Here is a 15535-nt window from a genome sequence, read left to right as displayed (position 1 = left end):
TCCTTCAGAATGGACTGGTTGGATCTCCTTGCAGTCCAAGGGACTCTCAAGAGTCTTCTCCAACACCACAGTTCAAAAGCATCAATTCTTTGGCACTCATCCTTCTTCACAGTCCAACTCTCACATCCATACATGACCACAGGAAAAACCATAGCCTTGACTAGACAGACCTTAGTCGGCAAAGTAATGCCTCTGCTTTTGAATATGCTATCCCGGTTGGTCATAACTTTTCTTCCAAGGAGTAAGCGTCTTTTAATTTCATGGCTGAAGTCACCATCTGAAGTGATTTTGGAGCCCCAAAAAATAAAGTTGCTGAGTCGTGTCCGACTCTTTGCGACCCCATGAACACCAGGTTACTCCGTCCATGGGATTTTCTAGGCAAGAGTACTGGAGTGGGTTGCCATTTCCTTTTCCAGGGAACTTCCCAACCCAGGGATCGAACTCAGGTCTCCCACATTGTAGACAGATGCTTTTACCATCTGAGCCACCAGGGAAGTCCAAGGCAGAGGAACCAGAGATCAAATCGCCAACATCTGCTGGATCATTGAAAATGCAAGAGAGTTCCAGAAAAACAACTATTTCTGCTTTATTGACTATGCCAAAGCCTTTGACTGTGTGGATCACAATAAACTGTGGAAAATTCTGAAAGAGATGGGAATACCAGACCACCTGACCTGCCTCTTGAGAAATCTGTATGCAGGCCAGGAAGCAACAGTTAGAACTGGACATGGAACAACAGACTGGTTCCAAAGAGGAAAAGGAGTACGTCAAGGCTGTATATTGTCACCCTGCTTATTTAACTTCTATGCAGAGTACATCATGAGAAACGCTGGGCTGGAAGAAACACAAGCTGGAATCAAGATTACTGGGAGAAATATCGATAACCTCAGATATGCAGATGACACCACCCTTATGGCAGAAAGTGAAGAGGAACTAAAAAGCCTCTTGATGAAAGTAAAAGAGGAGAGTGAAAAAGTTAGCTTAAAGCTCAACATCCAGAAAACAAAGATCATGGCATTTGGTCCCATCACTTCATGGGAAATAGATGGGGAAACAGTAGAAACACTGTCAGAATTTATTATTTCTGGGCTCCAAAATCACTGCAGATGGTGACTGCAGCCATGAAATTAAAAGACGCTTACTCTTTGGAAGAAAAGTTATGACCAATTGGGATAGAATATTCAAAAGCAGAGACAATACTTTGCCGACTAAGGTCTGTCTAGTCAAGGCTATGGTTTTTCCTGTGGTCATGTATGGATGTGAGAGTTGGACTGTGAAGAAGGCTGAGCACTGAAGAATTGATGCTTTTGAACTGTGGTGTTGGAGAAGACTCTTGAGAGTCCCTTGGACTGCAAGGAGATCCAACCAGTCCATTCTGAAGGAGATCAACCCTGGGATTTCTTTGGAAGGAATGATGCTAAAGCTGAAGCTCCAGTACTTTGGACACCTCATGTGAAGAATTGACTCATTGGAAAAGACTCTGATGCTGGGAGGGATTGAGGGCAGGAGGAGAAGGGGATGACCCAGGATGAGATGGCTGGATAGCATCACGGACTCGATGGACGTTCTCCCTGAGTGAACTCCGGGAGATGGTGATGGACAGGGAGGCCTAGCGTGCTGCGATTCATGGGGTCGCAAAGAGTCGGATACGACTGAGCGACTAAACTGAACTGAACTGAAAAAATTAAGTCTGATACTGTTTCCACTGTTTACCCATCTATTTGCCATGAAGTGATGGGACCAAATGCCATGATCTTCGTTTTCTGAATGTTGAGCTTGAAGCCAACTTTTTCGCTCTCCTCTTTTACTTTCATCAAGAGGCTTTTTAGTTCCTCTTCACTTTCTGCCATAAGGCTGGTGTCATCTGCATATCTGAGGTTATTGATATTTCTCCCGGAAAAATTGATTCCAGCTTGTGTTTCTTTCAGCCCAGCATTTCTCATGATGTACTCTGCATAGAAGTTAAATAAGCAGGGTGACAATATACAGCCTTGACGTACTCCTTTTCCTATTTGGAACCAGTCTGTTGTTCCATGTCCAGTTCTAACTGTTGCTTCCTGACCTGATACAGATTTCTCAAGAGGCAGGTCAGGTGGTCTGGTATTCCATCTCTTTCAGAATTTTCCACAGTTTATTGTGATCCACACAGTCAAAGGCTTTGGCATAGTCAGTAAAGCAGAAAAAGATGTTTTTCTGGAGCTCTCTTGCTTTTCCATGATCCAGCGGATGTTGGCAGTTTGATCTCTGGTTCCTCTGCCTTGTCTAAAACCAGCTTGAACATCAGGGTGTTCATAGTTCACGTATTGCTCAAGCCTGGCTTGGAGAATTTTGAGCATTACTTTACTAGCATGTGAGATGAGTGCAATTGTGCGGTAGTTTGAACATTCTTTTACATTGCCTTTCTTTGGGATTGGAATGAAAACTGACCTTTTCCAGTCCTGTGGCCACTGCTGAGTTTTCCAAACGTGCTGGCATATTGAGTGCAGCACTTTCACAGCATCATCTTTCAGGATTTGAAATAGCTCAACTGGAATGCCATCACCTCCACTAGCTTTGTTCGTAGTGATGCTACCTAAGGCCCACTTGACTTCACATTCCAGGATTTCTGGCTCTAGATGAGTGATCACACCATCATGATTATCTGGATCATGAAGATCTTTTGTACATTTCTTCTGTGTATTTTTGCCATCTCTTCTTAATATCTTCTGCTTCTGTTAGGTTCATACGATTTCTGTCCTATGGACTGATCGGATCTTACAGTCCAAGGGACTCTTTAGAGTCTTCTCCAACACCACAGTTTGAAAGCATCAATTTTTTGGCACTCAGACTTGTGGTCCACCTCTTGTATCCATTTATGGCTGCTGGAAAAATCATCGTTTTGACTATGCAGACCTTTTTCAGCAAAGTAATGTCTCTGCCTTTTAATACACTAAGTTTGTCTTTGCTTTTCTTCCAAGGAGTAAGTGTCTTAATTTCATAGTTGCAGTCACCATCCACAGTGATTTTTGAGTACAAGAAAATAAAATCTGTCATGTTTCTGTTTTTCCCACATCTGTTTTCTGTGAAGTGATGGGACCTGATGCCATGACCTTCGTTTTTTGAATGTTGAGCTTTAAGCCAGCCCTTTCACTCTTCTCTTTCACCCTCATCAAGAGGCTCCGTAGTTCCTCTTTGCTTTCTGCCGTGAAAGTGGTGTCATCTGAATATCTGAGGTTATTTCTCCCAGCCATCTTAATTCCAGCTTGTGAGTCATCCAACCCAGCATTTTGCGCGGTATACTCTGCATATAAGTTAAGTAAACAAAGTGCTAATATACAGCCTTGTACTCCTTTCCCAGTTTTGAACTAGTCTATTTTCCTATGTAAGGTTCTAACTATTGCTTTTTGTCCTGCATCCAGATTTCTCAAGAGACAGGCAAAGTGATCTGGTATTCCATTTTCCAGTTTGTTGTGATCCACACAGTCAAAGGCTTGATCCACACAGTCAAAGGCTTTAGTGTAGACAGTGAAGCAGATGTTTTCCTGGAATTTCCTTCCTTGCTTTTTCTATGATCCAGTGGATGTTGGCAGTTTGGTCATTGGTTCCTCTGCCCCTTCTAAATCCAGCTTGTACATCTGGAAGTTCTTGGTTCACATACTGTTGAATCCTAGCTTGAAGGATTTTGAGCATTACCTTGCTAGCATGTGAGATGCATGCAATTGTGCGATAGTTTGAACATTCCTTGGCATTGCTTTTCTTTGGGATTGGAATGAAAACTGACCCTTTCTAGTCCTGTGGCCACTGCTGAGTTTTTCACATTTGCTGGCATATTGAGTTCAGCTCTTTAACAGCATCATCTTTCAGGATTTGAAATAGCTCAACTGGAATTCCACCACCTCCACTAGCTTTGTTTGTAGTGATGCTTCCTAAGTCCCACTTGACTTTGCACTCCAGGTTGTCTGGCTCTAGGTGAGTGATCGCACCATTGTGGTTATCTGGGTTGTGAAGATCTTTTTTGTACAGTTCTTCTGTGTATTCTTGCCACCTCCTCTTAATCTCTTCTGCTTCTGTTAGGTCCATACCTTTCTGTTTTTATTTTGCCCATCTTTGCATGAATGTTCTCTTGGTATTTCTGATCTTCTTGAAGAGATAGATCTCTAATCTTTCCCATTCTGTTGTTTTCCGCTGTTTCTTTGTATTGATCACTGAGGAAGTCTTTATCTCTTCTTGTTATTCCTTGAAACTCTGCATTCAGATTTTTTTTTCCTCCTTTGTCTTTAGCTTCTCTTCTTTTCTCAGCTATTTGTAAGGCCTCCTCAGACAACCATTTTGCCTTTTTTCATTTCTGTTTCTTGGGGATGGTGTTCATCACTGCCTCCTGTACAGTGTCACGAACCTCCATCCATAGTTCTTCAGGCCCTCTATCAGATTTAATCCCTTGAATCTATTTGTCACTTTCACTGTATAATCATAAGGGATTTGATTTAGGTCGTACCTAAATGGTCTAGTAGTTTTCCCTACTTTCTTCAATTTAAGTCTGAATCTGGGAGTAAGGAGTTCGTTATCTGAGCCTCAGTCAGTCCTCAGTCTTGTTTTTGCTGATTATATAGAGCTTCTCCATCTTTGGCTGCAGAGTATAATCAGTCTGATTTCGGTGTTGACCATATGGTGATGTCTATGTGTAGAGTCTTCTCTTGTGTTGTTGGAAGAAGGTGTTCTCTTGGCAAAACGCTGTTAGCCTTTGCCCTGCTTCATTTTGTGCTCCAAGGTCAAATTTACCTGTTATTCCAGGTATCTCTTGCCTTCCTACTTTTGCATTCCTGTCCCCTATAATGAAAAGGACATTGTTTTGGGGTGTTAATTCTAGAAGATCTTGTACGTCTTCATAGAACCATTCAACTTCAGCTTCTTCAGCATTACTGCTTGGGGCATAGATTTGGATTACTGTGATATTGAATGGTTTGCCTTGGAAATGAACAGAGATCATTCTGTCATTTTTGAGATGGCACCCAAATACTGCATTTTGGGCTCTTTGTTGACATGAGGGCTACTCCATTTCTCCTAAGAGATTCTTGCTCACAGTAGTAGATATAATGGTCATCTGAGTTAAATTCACCCATTCCAGTCCATTTTAGTTCGCTGATTCCTAAAATGTTGATGTTCATTCTTGCCATGTCCTGTTTGACCACTTCCAATTTACCTTGATTCACGGACCTAACATTCCAGGTTCCTATGCAATATTGCTCTTTACAGCATCGAACTTGACTTCCAGCACCAGTCACATCCACAACTGGGCATTGTTTTTACTTTGGCTCTGTCTCGTCTTTCTTTCTGGAGTTATTTCTCCAGTGTTCTCCAGTAGCATATTGGGCACCTACCAACCTGGGGAGTTCATCTTTCAGTGTCATAGTATAATGAATATCTGACTTGAATGTTTTTTGATTTTTTTTTTCAATTTTTATTTTTTAGATACATCAAATTACGCAATGGCTTGCAGGCACTTTTGATTTCAGACCTAAGTAATATGGAAGGTAAAATGGGTGATGCAACAGATGATGAAGAGGATGAAGAGGAGGAAGAAGAAGAGGATGATGATGATGACGATGATGACGATGATGATGATGATGATGAAGATTCTGGAGCAGAAATAGAAGATGATGATGAAGAAGGTTTTGATGATGAAGATGAGTTTGATGATGATGATGATGAACATGATGATGATCTTGACACTGAGGATAATGAGTTGGAAGAATTAGAAGAGAGGGCAGAAGCTAGAAAGAAAACCACTGAAAAACAGGTGTGAGTCATGTCTGTTACATCATTTTCTAATTTGAGAATTCTTTGTGATAAGTTTCAAACTTATGTTTTGTCTCTTACTGGCAAATAGGAAGTACGTATCTGTTGATCTTCAGTAAAGGAATATTTATTCTATGTAAAGATTACATTAAAAAAAATATTTTCCTCTAGGAACTTCCTTGGTGGTTCAGTGGTTAGCAGTGGTTAAGACTCTCTGTTTCAACTGCTGGGAGCCTGGGTTTGATCCCTGGTCGGGGAATTAAGATCCTTCATGCCAGATGGTGTGGCCAAAAAATTTAAGGAAAAAAAGCTTCTTTTTGCTCTATTATAAAAGTGACAAGTGCTCATTATAGAAGCTAATGGAAAATAAAAACAAAAATATAAAAGTTGCCCATAACCATAACTCTCAGAGATAATCACTGGGAGTATTTGACGACATGTTTTAAAAACAAATACCTGGAGCTGTGAATCTGCAAAGTTCTTAGCCTGGGATAGAGGAATAACAGAATGTATTATCCTTGGAGAGACTGGAAAAAGCATAAGAGAACAAGTGTCGTGTAGAATTCTTACATAGGCCTGTGTTTCTGAGAATCCTCATGGGTAATTTCTATGTAAGTAACTGAATGTGGTTTGTATTTTTATGGGGAAGCATCAGTGGTCCAAATAATTAATAAGTAAACTGGAAGAATTAAAATAGAAATGGGGAGTTGAGCCTTAGTTAGTGAAACATATTAATAATAGTAGGTGAATAGATAAGTACTGGTTGATAGAAATAATGTTCCTCTCTGGATATTTTTTGAAGAATGCTTCCATTTTGAAGTAGAAAATACCTATATTGGAGTATAATATTCTGGGGCCATTATAGTGGAATTGACTAGCAAATTGTTAAAACTAGTATCTGTAATGTTGGTAATATTTTCAACATGGTACTATTCTCAAAAAAATGAATTAAAGTTCAGATTATTAACACTAAAATCTAAAAGATCACATGTATAACACTATAAAATCAGCCCTCAAAATGTGACAGTTTGAAATGTTAGTAGTAGGTATGTCTTAGATAAATTGATAGGTACTCTTCCTGGAAAAAAAATTTTTTTTAAAGAAGAGTGTGCTAGTTGTTTCACTTAGGTGTTGGAGGGGTTGAGTCATGTTTAAAGAAGCTGTTCCCTCTTGCGATTCAGATTATAATTGATGCCTGTTTTGGCAGAGCAAGATAGGCCAAGTGATTTTAGCTTGGAAGGCTTTGGGGGTAAAACCCAAAACACCAGGAAGGCTGTTGTCTTTATAGTCTATATAACCCAAAACACCAGGAAGGCTATAGTCTTTATAGTCTCTATAGTCTATACTAAAGTCTTTGTAAATAAATCAGGAGTTAATCAACTCACTTTTAATTTAAAATAGATCTTATAATTCCAAATAGAGAAATAATAGAAGGGAAGAAATAAGTCAAGTGGGAAGAACAGTGATAGTTAGGAAACCTGAATTCTGAGATTGTCATTATCTTTACAAATGATCTTAGACTTTTTCATTTTCTCGTTTTTCCCGCTCATTTCTAAAACAAGAGAATTAGGTTACATAAATTTTGAAGTCCATTTTAGCTCCAGACTTACTGTGTTATAATTTCATAACTGAATATTTCTGGTTTATAAACTTCTTCCTGTATCTCTGTTAATAGCTTTTCCTGTATTTGGACTTCTTCATACCCTCTATCAACTGATAAGCAAAACTCTAGGATTAAGTTAAAAATTTTTTTGACAGCCAATTTTATTGTCAAGATATAATAAAATATTTTAGATTTATATAGCAATTATGAACCTGTTTGACAAAAGAAGATGTGCATCCAGTATTTTGGGTACCCCTTTTTATTTTGCTTGAGCTTCCCTAGTGGCTCACAGGGTAAAGTGTCCTCTTGCAATGTGGGAGACCTGGGTTTGATCCCTGGATCGGGAAGATCCCCTGGAGAAGGAAATGGCAACCCACTCCAGTACTCTTGCCTGGAAAATCCCATGGACAGAGAAGCCTGATAGGCTACAGTCCATGGGGTCGCAAAGAGTCGGACACAACTGAGCGACTTCACTTCACTTCCCTTTTATTTTGCTTATTACATACATCGAACTCTAAATGTTACCTTGTCTAGAAGCAGCAGGGTCAGATTCTGGTGATCATTTAAAAAATGGCTTAGATGCTGCCTGTCTTTTCTGAGATCTTGGTATGATATATTCCCTCATAAGATACTGATGGCTGATTTTCTGGATTTTAGAAAGGAATGGAGGAGGTTAGTGCAGTTTGAAGATGAAATCAAATTGTTTTATGCTGTGGGTACACTAGTGAAAGGAAAGATCCCATGATTGTAGTCATGGAAAATTATTTATATTCACTGAATGAATAAATGCCTACAAAAGGTAAATAAAGTAGGTAGTCTAGATAAGAGGTGGCTTAAGAGTAGTATAGGATTTTGCAGTGGTTTTATGATTTTTTTATTTGAAAAATGTGAACTGTGTTTAAGATGAATATGTGAATTTGTAAGGATAGTAGAAGAAAATTTTTTGAGGTTTTTGGAAAACATTTACCTAATTAGGAAGTTGGCTACTCTTTTAATCATCATTTTTAACCCCCTCTACTTTCTTCCTCCCAGAAGAAAGTTGTTCTTGATCTTAAAGTTTTGATAAATTAACAAGATTGGAATTTAAGTATGATATATGCTGAATTATGATTTGTTCAAGGCTTTCTTAAATCTCAAGTATGAATGTCTCAAGTATGAATTTTTTGGATAGATAATTCTCAAGTATGAATTTCTTTTCTAGCAATTGCAGAGCCTGTTTTTGCTGTGGTCAAAGCTGACTGATAAACTGTGGTTTAAGTCAACTTATACAAAAATATCTTCAACCCTGCTGTTCAAGACAAGAAAGCTTAATGGGGTAGTTGGAGCTGAAAGCAGGTTAGGCATCTATTAAACACATCACAGAACCCATTAGACTGTGCTTTGAAGAAGTGGATATTCCCTCATGTTTTAACTAAGTTTATGTGTCTACATCTTAAATAAGGGATTTATGAGTATCAAGTGAGGCTGTTTGGTTCTTCCAAAAATGTACACCCCCGCCCCCCTGCCAACACATGGTTAGACTTTATACCACGTGTACACTATTTTTTTTTTAAAGCCTTCTAAGAGGATAATCATTTATCAGAATAGTCTGTGTCATCGAATGTGTTAGCCCTTTAAAATTGACGTTTGTAAAATTCGGGAAAGTTAAATTTCAGCTTTCTATCCTTTAGGGTTCAAATTGACTATTTTTCTCTCCTTTTTTGTGTCTTTTAACTTACTTTGATATAATGGTTGCCCTGATCATTTTAAATGCAGAATTTGGCATACCTCCTGACCATCTATTTCGTTGCAAATTGATTTTCCCAAAGTACTTGGAAAATGTCAACCAATAAGTAATGTATTTTTTATACCTTAAAGAAGAAGTGAAGAACTAAAAAGCCTCTTTAAAGTTTAGTTCTGTAGTTCTTTAATGGCTTAAAATTTTTTAATAACCATTAATTTATTATCTTTGTTAGATGTATTTCTGAGTTGTTATTTTATGGCCTGTTTTAATAAAAACAATATTTTCTGAGTGACATATTGAGAAGTTTCCATCTAGTAACTTAAATTAACAAACACAGAGTCTTTAATTGTTTAGCAATCTTTAGAGAAAATCTCCTCAGGTATATTACTTATGCAGATTTCTGAAATCTGGTTAATCAGGAAACAAACTTGGTTCAGAACTTTGAAATGCTGACACGAAATGATACTTGGGTGGGCTGGCCAGTCCCCCTTGGCTTTTTTCCTGTCTGTTTCTCCTTTTTCCCTTAGGTCTGCACCTGTTCAGCATTTTGCAGGATGGCAAGAGGAGGAGCAGCAGGGTGAAACTGACACAGTTCTGGTGAGTTTCACTTTGCTGCTCCTCCAGATTCTCAGGGAAAGAATTCTGTTACTTTCTATTGGATAAGGTCCATCTCCAAGTGAATCCTTAAAACGAGATGACATCATTATTCCTGTAGGATTGACTCACTATTTTTATGTGTTCTACTTACTCCAGTCTGCAGCGGCTCTTTGTGTTGGAGTTGGGAGTTTTGCTGATCCAGATGACCTGCCCGGGCTGGCACACTTTTTGGAGCACAGTAAGATCTTTGTAAAATATCATTCCCGGGTGTGTTTTTTCCTCCAAATTTGTAAGAATTGATTTCACAGATAATAACTGGTTTGACAGGATTGTGATAATGTTTAATAAGAGAAAAACTAAGAAAAAAATCTTAGTGAATATCATAGGGGAAAGACTTAATTTTAATCTTGAGTGTACTTGTTTTGAGGATTAGAGTGAAACTGCTTAGGAAGCTATTTTAAAATGTAAGTCTTATTATTCAGGTACAGTAAGGCCAACCAATGAGGAGGAAATTGCTAATCTTTAGGAGTTTAGACTGTCATCTTGGGAGGGGCAGTTCCTTCAGGGACTGGCAAGGCCTTAAGATGTCAAAGAATTAGAAATACAAAAAATAAAAAGGCACAAATAATATCAAAGCAAAACAGTAAATCTTCAGTGTAATTATTAATGTACCCAAGTGAAACCTTTGTGAATGCTATCCAGTTATGAACTCTTGAATTACTACTTCTTTGTATGCTAGTTTTCTAAGCTACTCAAGGGTGAATTTCTTACCTTATGAGTTTTTATAGTAAAAATTAATTTGCATATATGTCAGTTTACATTTTAACCTTTTCAAATAAATTATATATTTCATTAAAAATATTTAGTTTTTTAATTTAAAAGTAATATATGAGCATTATGGAAAGTTAAAAAAACAGAAGTTCTATGAAGAAAATAAGTACTATACAGATGTAATCACTGTTGGCATATTTTCTACCAGTTTTTTTGAAACTTCATACTTGTTAATAAAAGCATTGTCTGTATATTTGTGTTCTGTGACTCTGTATTCTTTTCATTTAGTGGTATTCATGGGTAGCTTGAAATATCCAGATGAAAATGGATTTGATGCCTTCCTGAAGAAACATGGGGGCAGTGATAATGCTTCAACTGATTGTGAACGTACAGTCTTTCAGTTTGATGTCCAGAGGAAGTACTTCAAAGAAGCCCTGGACAGGTAACTAACCCAAAATATATTTTTATTTTGATTATCTGGTGCCATCTTACAACTGGCAATGTTGGGTATTGTTCTGTGGTATTTTTTTCCAGCAGTACTCTAATTCTGTAGGATTATCAACAATATTTATTTGGAGAAAAGAGCAAATTGTAAATATACCTTGGCTCTTATTCTGTAATACTTAGTCTTTGTATTAAAGATTAAACTGAAACCATTTAAACATCTTTTGAATTTTGTAAATAAAAAATATGGAAAACAGAAGGGAAAAGAGGTAAAATTGCTCTCTATCATAATCTAGAGATAACCATGATTGATATTTTGGAATGTAGCCATCTATATTTGTAACATATATGGGATCAGCTTATTCATATCTTTTCATATTTTAAAAACAAGGTGTATACAGTCTTATAATTTACAAAACATGATTAAGTAATTGTGTATCTGTTTAACCATTCACATATTATTGGACAGTTGAATTATTTTTAGTTTTCTGGTACTGTGATGCTGTAGTGAATATTTTAGTCTTTGTGTACATCCTTAATCATTTCCTTTTGCTAAGTTCTAAGGAGTGAAATTTCTGAGTGTATTTGCATGAATCTTTTAAAAACTTTTTTAAAAAGAGCTTTTGATACTCAAAATTATCTTCTCAAAAGTTTGTCAGGGCATTAATGAAGCTTTGATATAGCAAGGTTGTAAGGCAGAGCATACAGTAGTAAAAATAAGTCACTTCATACCAAAATCTAGATAAATATAAGATTGAAATACTAAGAAAGAAAGAAAGAATTGAGTTTGACCAGTATAATGTAAGGTCTGATGGCAGTTTTTGGTCCATTTTTTGTTGGTTATCTCTAGTATCAAGAATTTGGCAGATACCTATTTGAGATGTCTTGAATGAGTTAATACAGATTTTTTTTTAATATAAAAAAATGCCATAAAATCAAAACACAAATGACAAAAAAAAAATTCTCAAAACATGACAGTGGTTAAGTTTTCTTAAATTGTCTCATCCCTTAAGAATTAATTTGACCCTGAGAAAACTTTTGGGTAAGTTCCTGTAAGTTGAAAGCATATGCCATTATTTTCAAGGAAACAAATATTTGTCTGTTCTTGAACCCCCAAGTTAATAGCTTTTCTACTAAAACAATGCCAAAATCCCATTAAAATTGACATAATTACTTTGATGACAGTGTTTATAATAGGATACAAAAAAAAAATAGTGTTTTTTCTTCTTTAATCTGAAATTTGACTGTCTACTTTGTATTCAGTGAAATAGTTTATAGCTCTTTTTAATCGCATACTTAAGGATATGCTCACAGTACATATATTTGATACCAGTGTTTATCTATATAAACATTTAATTTCAAAATAACAAAAGAATAGAGACAAAAGAAGTTAATCAAACAGTGCAAATGAGGCCCAAATTTATCTTTTTTATAATCTTAGAAAATCAGGAATACTCTTTAGGGTGACTGCGTGTTTGCTTTGATTTCAAAGTTTTCAACTCCCCAAGTTTTACATCATGTTAAGAAAACTTAAGCAGTAGACAAATTGAATACTCATGAATAAACACATTTCACTGGAAAAAAAGAATAGGCAAAGGATGTGTTGAAAAATTACAACCACCTCAGAGATGATGAAATTTAATATAAAGTCTAGTTAAAGAACCTGTTTCCTGATGCCCAGGAGAAGCAAAAACAAACCCTCTCAAAAAGAAAATGCCTTTGTTTTATCTACTCTCAAGTAGAGTGACCAGCATTCAGTCAAACATAAACAGACATGCAACAAAATAAGACAATGTGAATGAGAACAGGAAACAGGAAAAGACTTAATGCCTTAGAAATCTTAGAGATTGGCATGGTTAAGTACAGTTATCGTTATTATAGAAATAAGGGACAAGTTTGAATACAGTTGTAAGTCATAAGAAGCTATAAAATGTGACCTATGAGATTTGAAATATAAAAATTAAGAAAGAGCATTGTGAACTGAGACATGATAATTGAAATTTAAACCAATGGATAGATTTAAGAAAGGAATACATATAGACGATGTTAGAATTTGTGAATTGAAAGATAGACCAAGAGAAATCCCAAATACAGTATGAAGAGAGAAAAAAATGAAAGATACAGAAAAAAGGAAAAGTAGCCTAGAGAATAGAGCAAAAATGTCCGATATATATATATACCTAGAGAACTAGATGGCAAGCCACTCCAGTACTCCTGTCTAGAAAATCCCATGGACAGAGGAGCCTGGTGGGCTGCAGTCCATGGGGTCGCTACGAGTCGGACACGACGACTGGGTGACTTCGCTTTCACTTTTCACTTTCATGCATTGGAGGAGGAAATGGCAACCCACTCCAGTGTTCTTGCCTGGAGAATCCCAGGGATGGGGGAGCCTGTTGGCTGCCGTCTGTGTGGTCGCATAGAGTCGAACACGACTGAAGCGACTTAGCAGCAGCAGCAGAGAACTAGAAGGAGAAGAGAGAAAAGTAATACAGATCAAATATTTGAAGGGTTAATCACCAGAAAATTTCTAGAATGTCAAATCAGAGGGTAAAGAAGTCTTAACAAATTCCAAAAGTATATATTAAAAGAAATCAACATGTAGAAAGTTATAATGACTACAGAAAACCAAACATAGAAAATCTTTGCCAGATAGAAGGGCAGAAGTTCTTTAAAGTCATGTTAGTTTGATGGATGACTTTTCAGCAGGAGTAGTGGAAGCTCAATGACAGTAGAATACTTGTAATAGCCTGAAAGAGAATAACCACCAACTACAAATTCTACACCAAGCAAAAAATATCTTGTAAGAATGATTGTAAAATAGACCTTGAGACACACAGTTGAGTGTGCATGGCACCAGCTCACCAAAGGAAATTCTAAAGAATATATTTCAGGCAGAAGGAGAATACAGATCAGAGCTACAAAAATGATAGTGGAGCAGTGAAAGTCATTTTATATGAATAATAAAAATGAGCATTGATTACTTAAAACAGTAATTATGAAACTTAAAAGTATACGGAGTTAACAATGTATCAGGAGTAATGCTAAATGGAGAAAAAGGTATTTTTATAAGGTTAATATTAGACTTTGATAAGTTAAAAGGATACATGTAATATTTTTAAGGGTAACTGCTGAAAGAACACAATTTGGGCATAAAAATTCCAAACCAGTACAAGGAAAACACTTGTAATAAGTCTCTGAAATAAATTCAAAGAAGAAAACTGTAGTAGGAGGGATAGAACAAGTGGGACAAGCAGGACAGAGGAGGATGGAGGTAGATGTAGATCCATATGTAACAATAATTCTTATTAAATATGAGTGGATTAACTTCCAATTAAAAGATAAACAGACTGGATTTTAAAAGCCTAATCAAATAGTTTTTAAGACTTAGATATCTAAGGCTTGGGAAGGGTTCCCTGGCAGCTCAGATGGTAAAAAGAATCTTCCTGCAATACAGAAGACCTGAGTTTGCCTGGGTTGGGAAGACCCCCTGGAGAATGGAATGGCAACCCACTCCAGCAGTCTTGGAAAATTCTGTGGACAGAGAAGTCTGGCAAGCCACAGTCCATGGGGTTGCAAAGAGTCAGACATGACTGAGCACCTAGTACATGTAGTAAGTCTTGGGAAAAAAAATGTTGCTCAAGAGGCTCATGTCATATTGATAAAACATAACTAGGAAGGCATAATTGTTTCCAGTTTGAACTCATCTGATAGCATAGCCTCAAAGTAAATCAGATGTAAAGACCAACGAATAAGTAACCAACTGCAGTGGGAGATTTAACACCCCTTTCTCAGTATTTGATAGAATAACTATAAAATCAGTAAGGACATTGAAGATTAGGGCAAAAAGATTACCACTTGAATCCTTAATCAACAGCTCCCAGCTACAAAATTTTTTCATTTGATCATATTTTAAGCCACAAATTCAGTCTCAAATTTCAAAGCATCGAAATCATATTATTAATGATTATGTTTTCTAATCATACTGTATGTACAGTTAAATTTTAGCTAGAAATCAGTAACAGACTAGAATATTGCCTTATATTTGAAAATTAAATACATTTCTAAGGAATACCTGGGTAAAGAGGAAAGCATATCAGAAATTAGAAAATATTTTGTATTGAATTATAAAAATATTAAAGAATAAAAGTTGTGGGATGCAGCTATAATTGTACTTAGAGGGAAATATATACTTTTAAGTGTGTTTTCTGTCAGCTTCCCTCATGATTCAGTTGGTTAAGAATCTGCCTGCAGTGCAGGAGACTGCCTGCTGTATAGCAGACCTAGGTTTGATCCCTGGGTTGGAAAGATCCCCTGGAGGAGGAAATGGCAACCCACTCCAGTATTCTTGCCTGGGAAATCCCATGCATAGAGGAGCCCTGCAGGGTACAGTCCATGGGATCCAAAGAATCAGACATGACTTAGCAACTAAACCACCACCAAATATATATTTTAGAAAAGAAGAGTTTAAAATTAATGAGCTGATCAATCTCAGAAGTCTGAGTAAGACCAGTAAAGTATGCCCAAAGAAGAGAGAAAAGGTGAAGATAAATGAAATAAAAAGCAGATTGACTTCAGCAGGAATAGTGAAATAAGGACCTCTGAAAGCCCCTCCTCTGTAAAAG

At 36.8% G+C, this 15535-nt stretch overlaps 1 protein-coding gene across 2 annotated transcripts in view; it reads left to right on the top strand.

Moving 5' to 3' along the window:
- The window catches only part of NRDC (nardilysin convertase), a 112037-nt gene that overhangs the window by 31432 nt on the left and 65070 nt on the right, over positions 1-15535 (top strand). The window contains exons 2-6 of one of the 2 annotated variants that reach the window (XM_004001970.6): positions 5449-5776; positions 8580-8713; positions 9629-9698; positions 9855-9936; positions 10758-10911. In XM_004001970.6, the coding sequence (XP_004002019.1) occupies positions 5449-5776; positions 8580-8713; positions 9629-9698; positions 9855-9936; positions 10758-10911 (768 nt within the window). The remainder of the gene's footprint in view (positions 1-5448; positions 5777-8579; positions 8714-9628; positions 9699-9854; positions 9937-10757; positions 10912-15535) is intronic. The other variant, XM_004001969.6, reaches the window with a different exon arrangement.

Source organism: Ovis aries, chromosome 1 (genome assembly GCF_016772045.2).
Source record: "Ovis aries strain OAR_USU_Benz2616 breed Rambouillet chromosome 1, ARS-UI_Ramb_v3.0, whole genome shotgun sequence".
Taxonomy (NCBI): Eukaryota; Metazoa; Chordata; class Mammalia; order Artiodactyla; family Bovidae; genus Ovis; species Ovis aries.
Note: the sequence above shows the minus strand (reverse complement) of the source record. Positions and strands in the feature narration are given on the sequence as shown.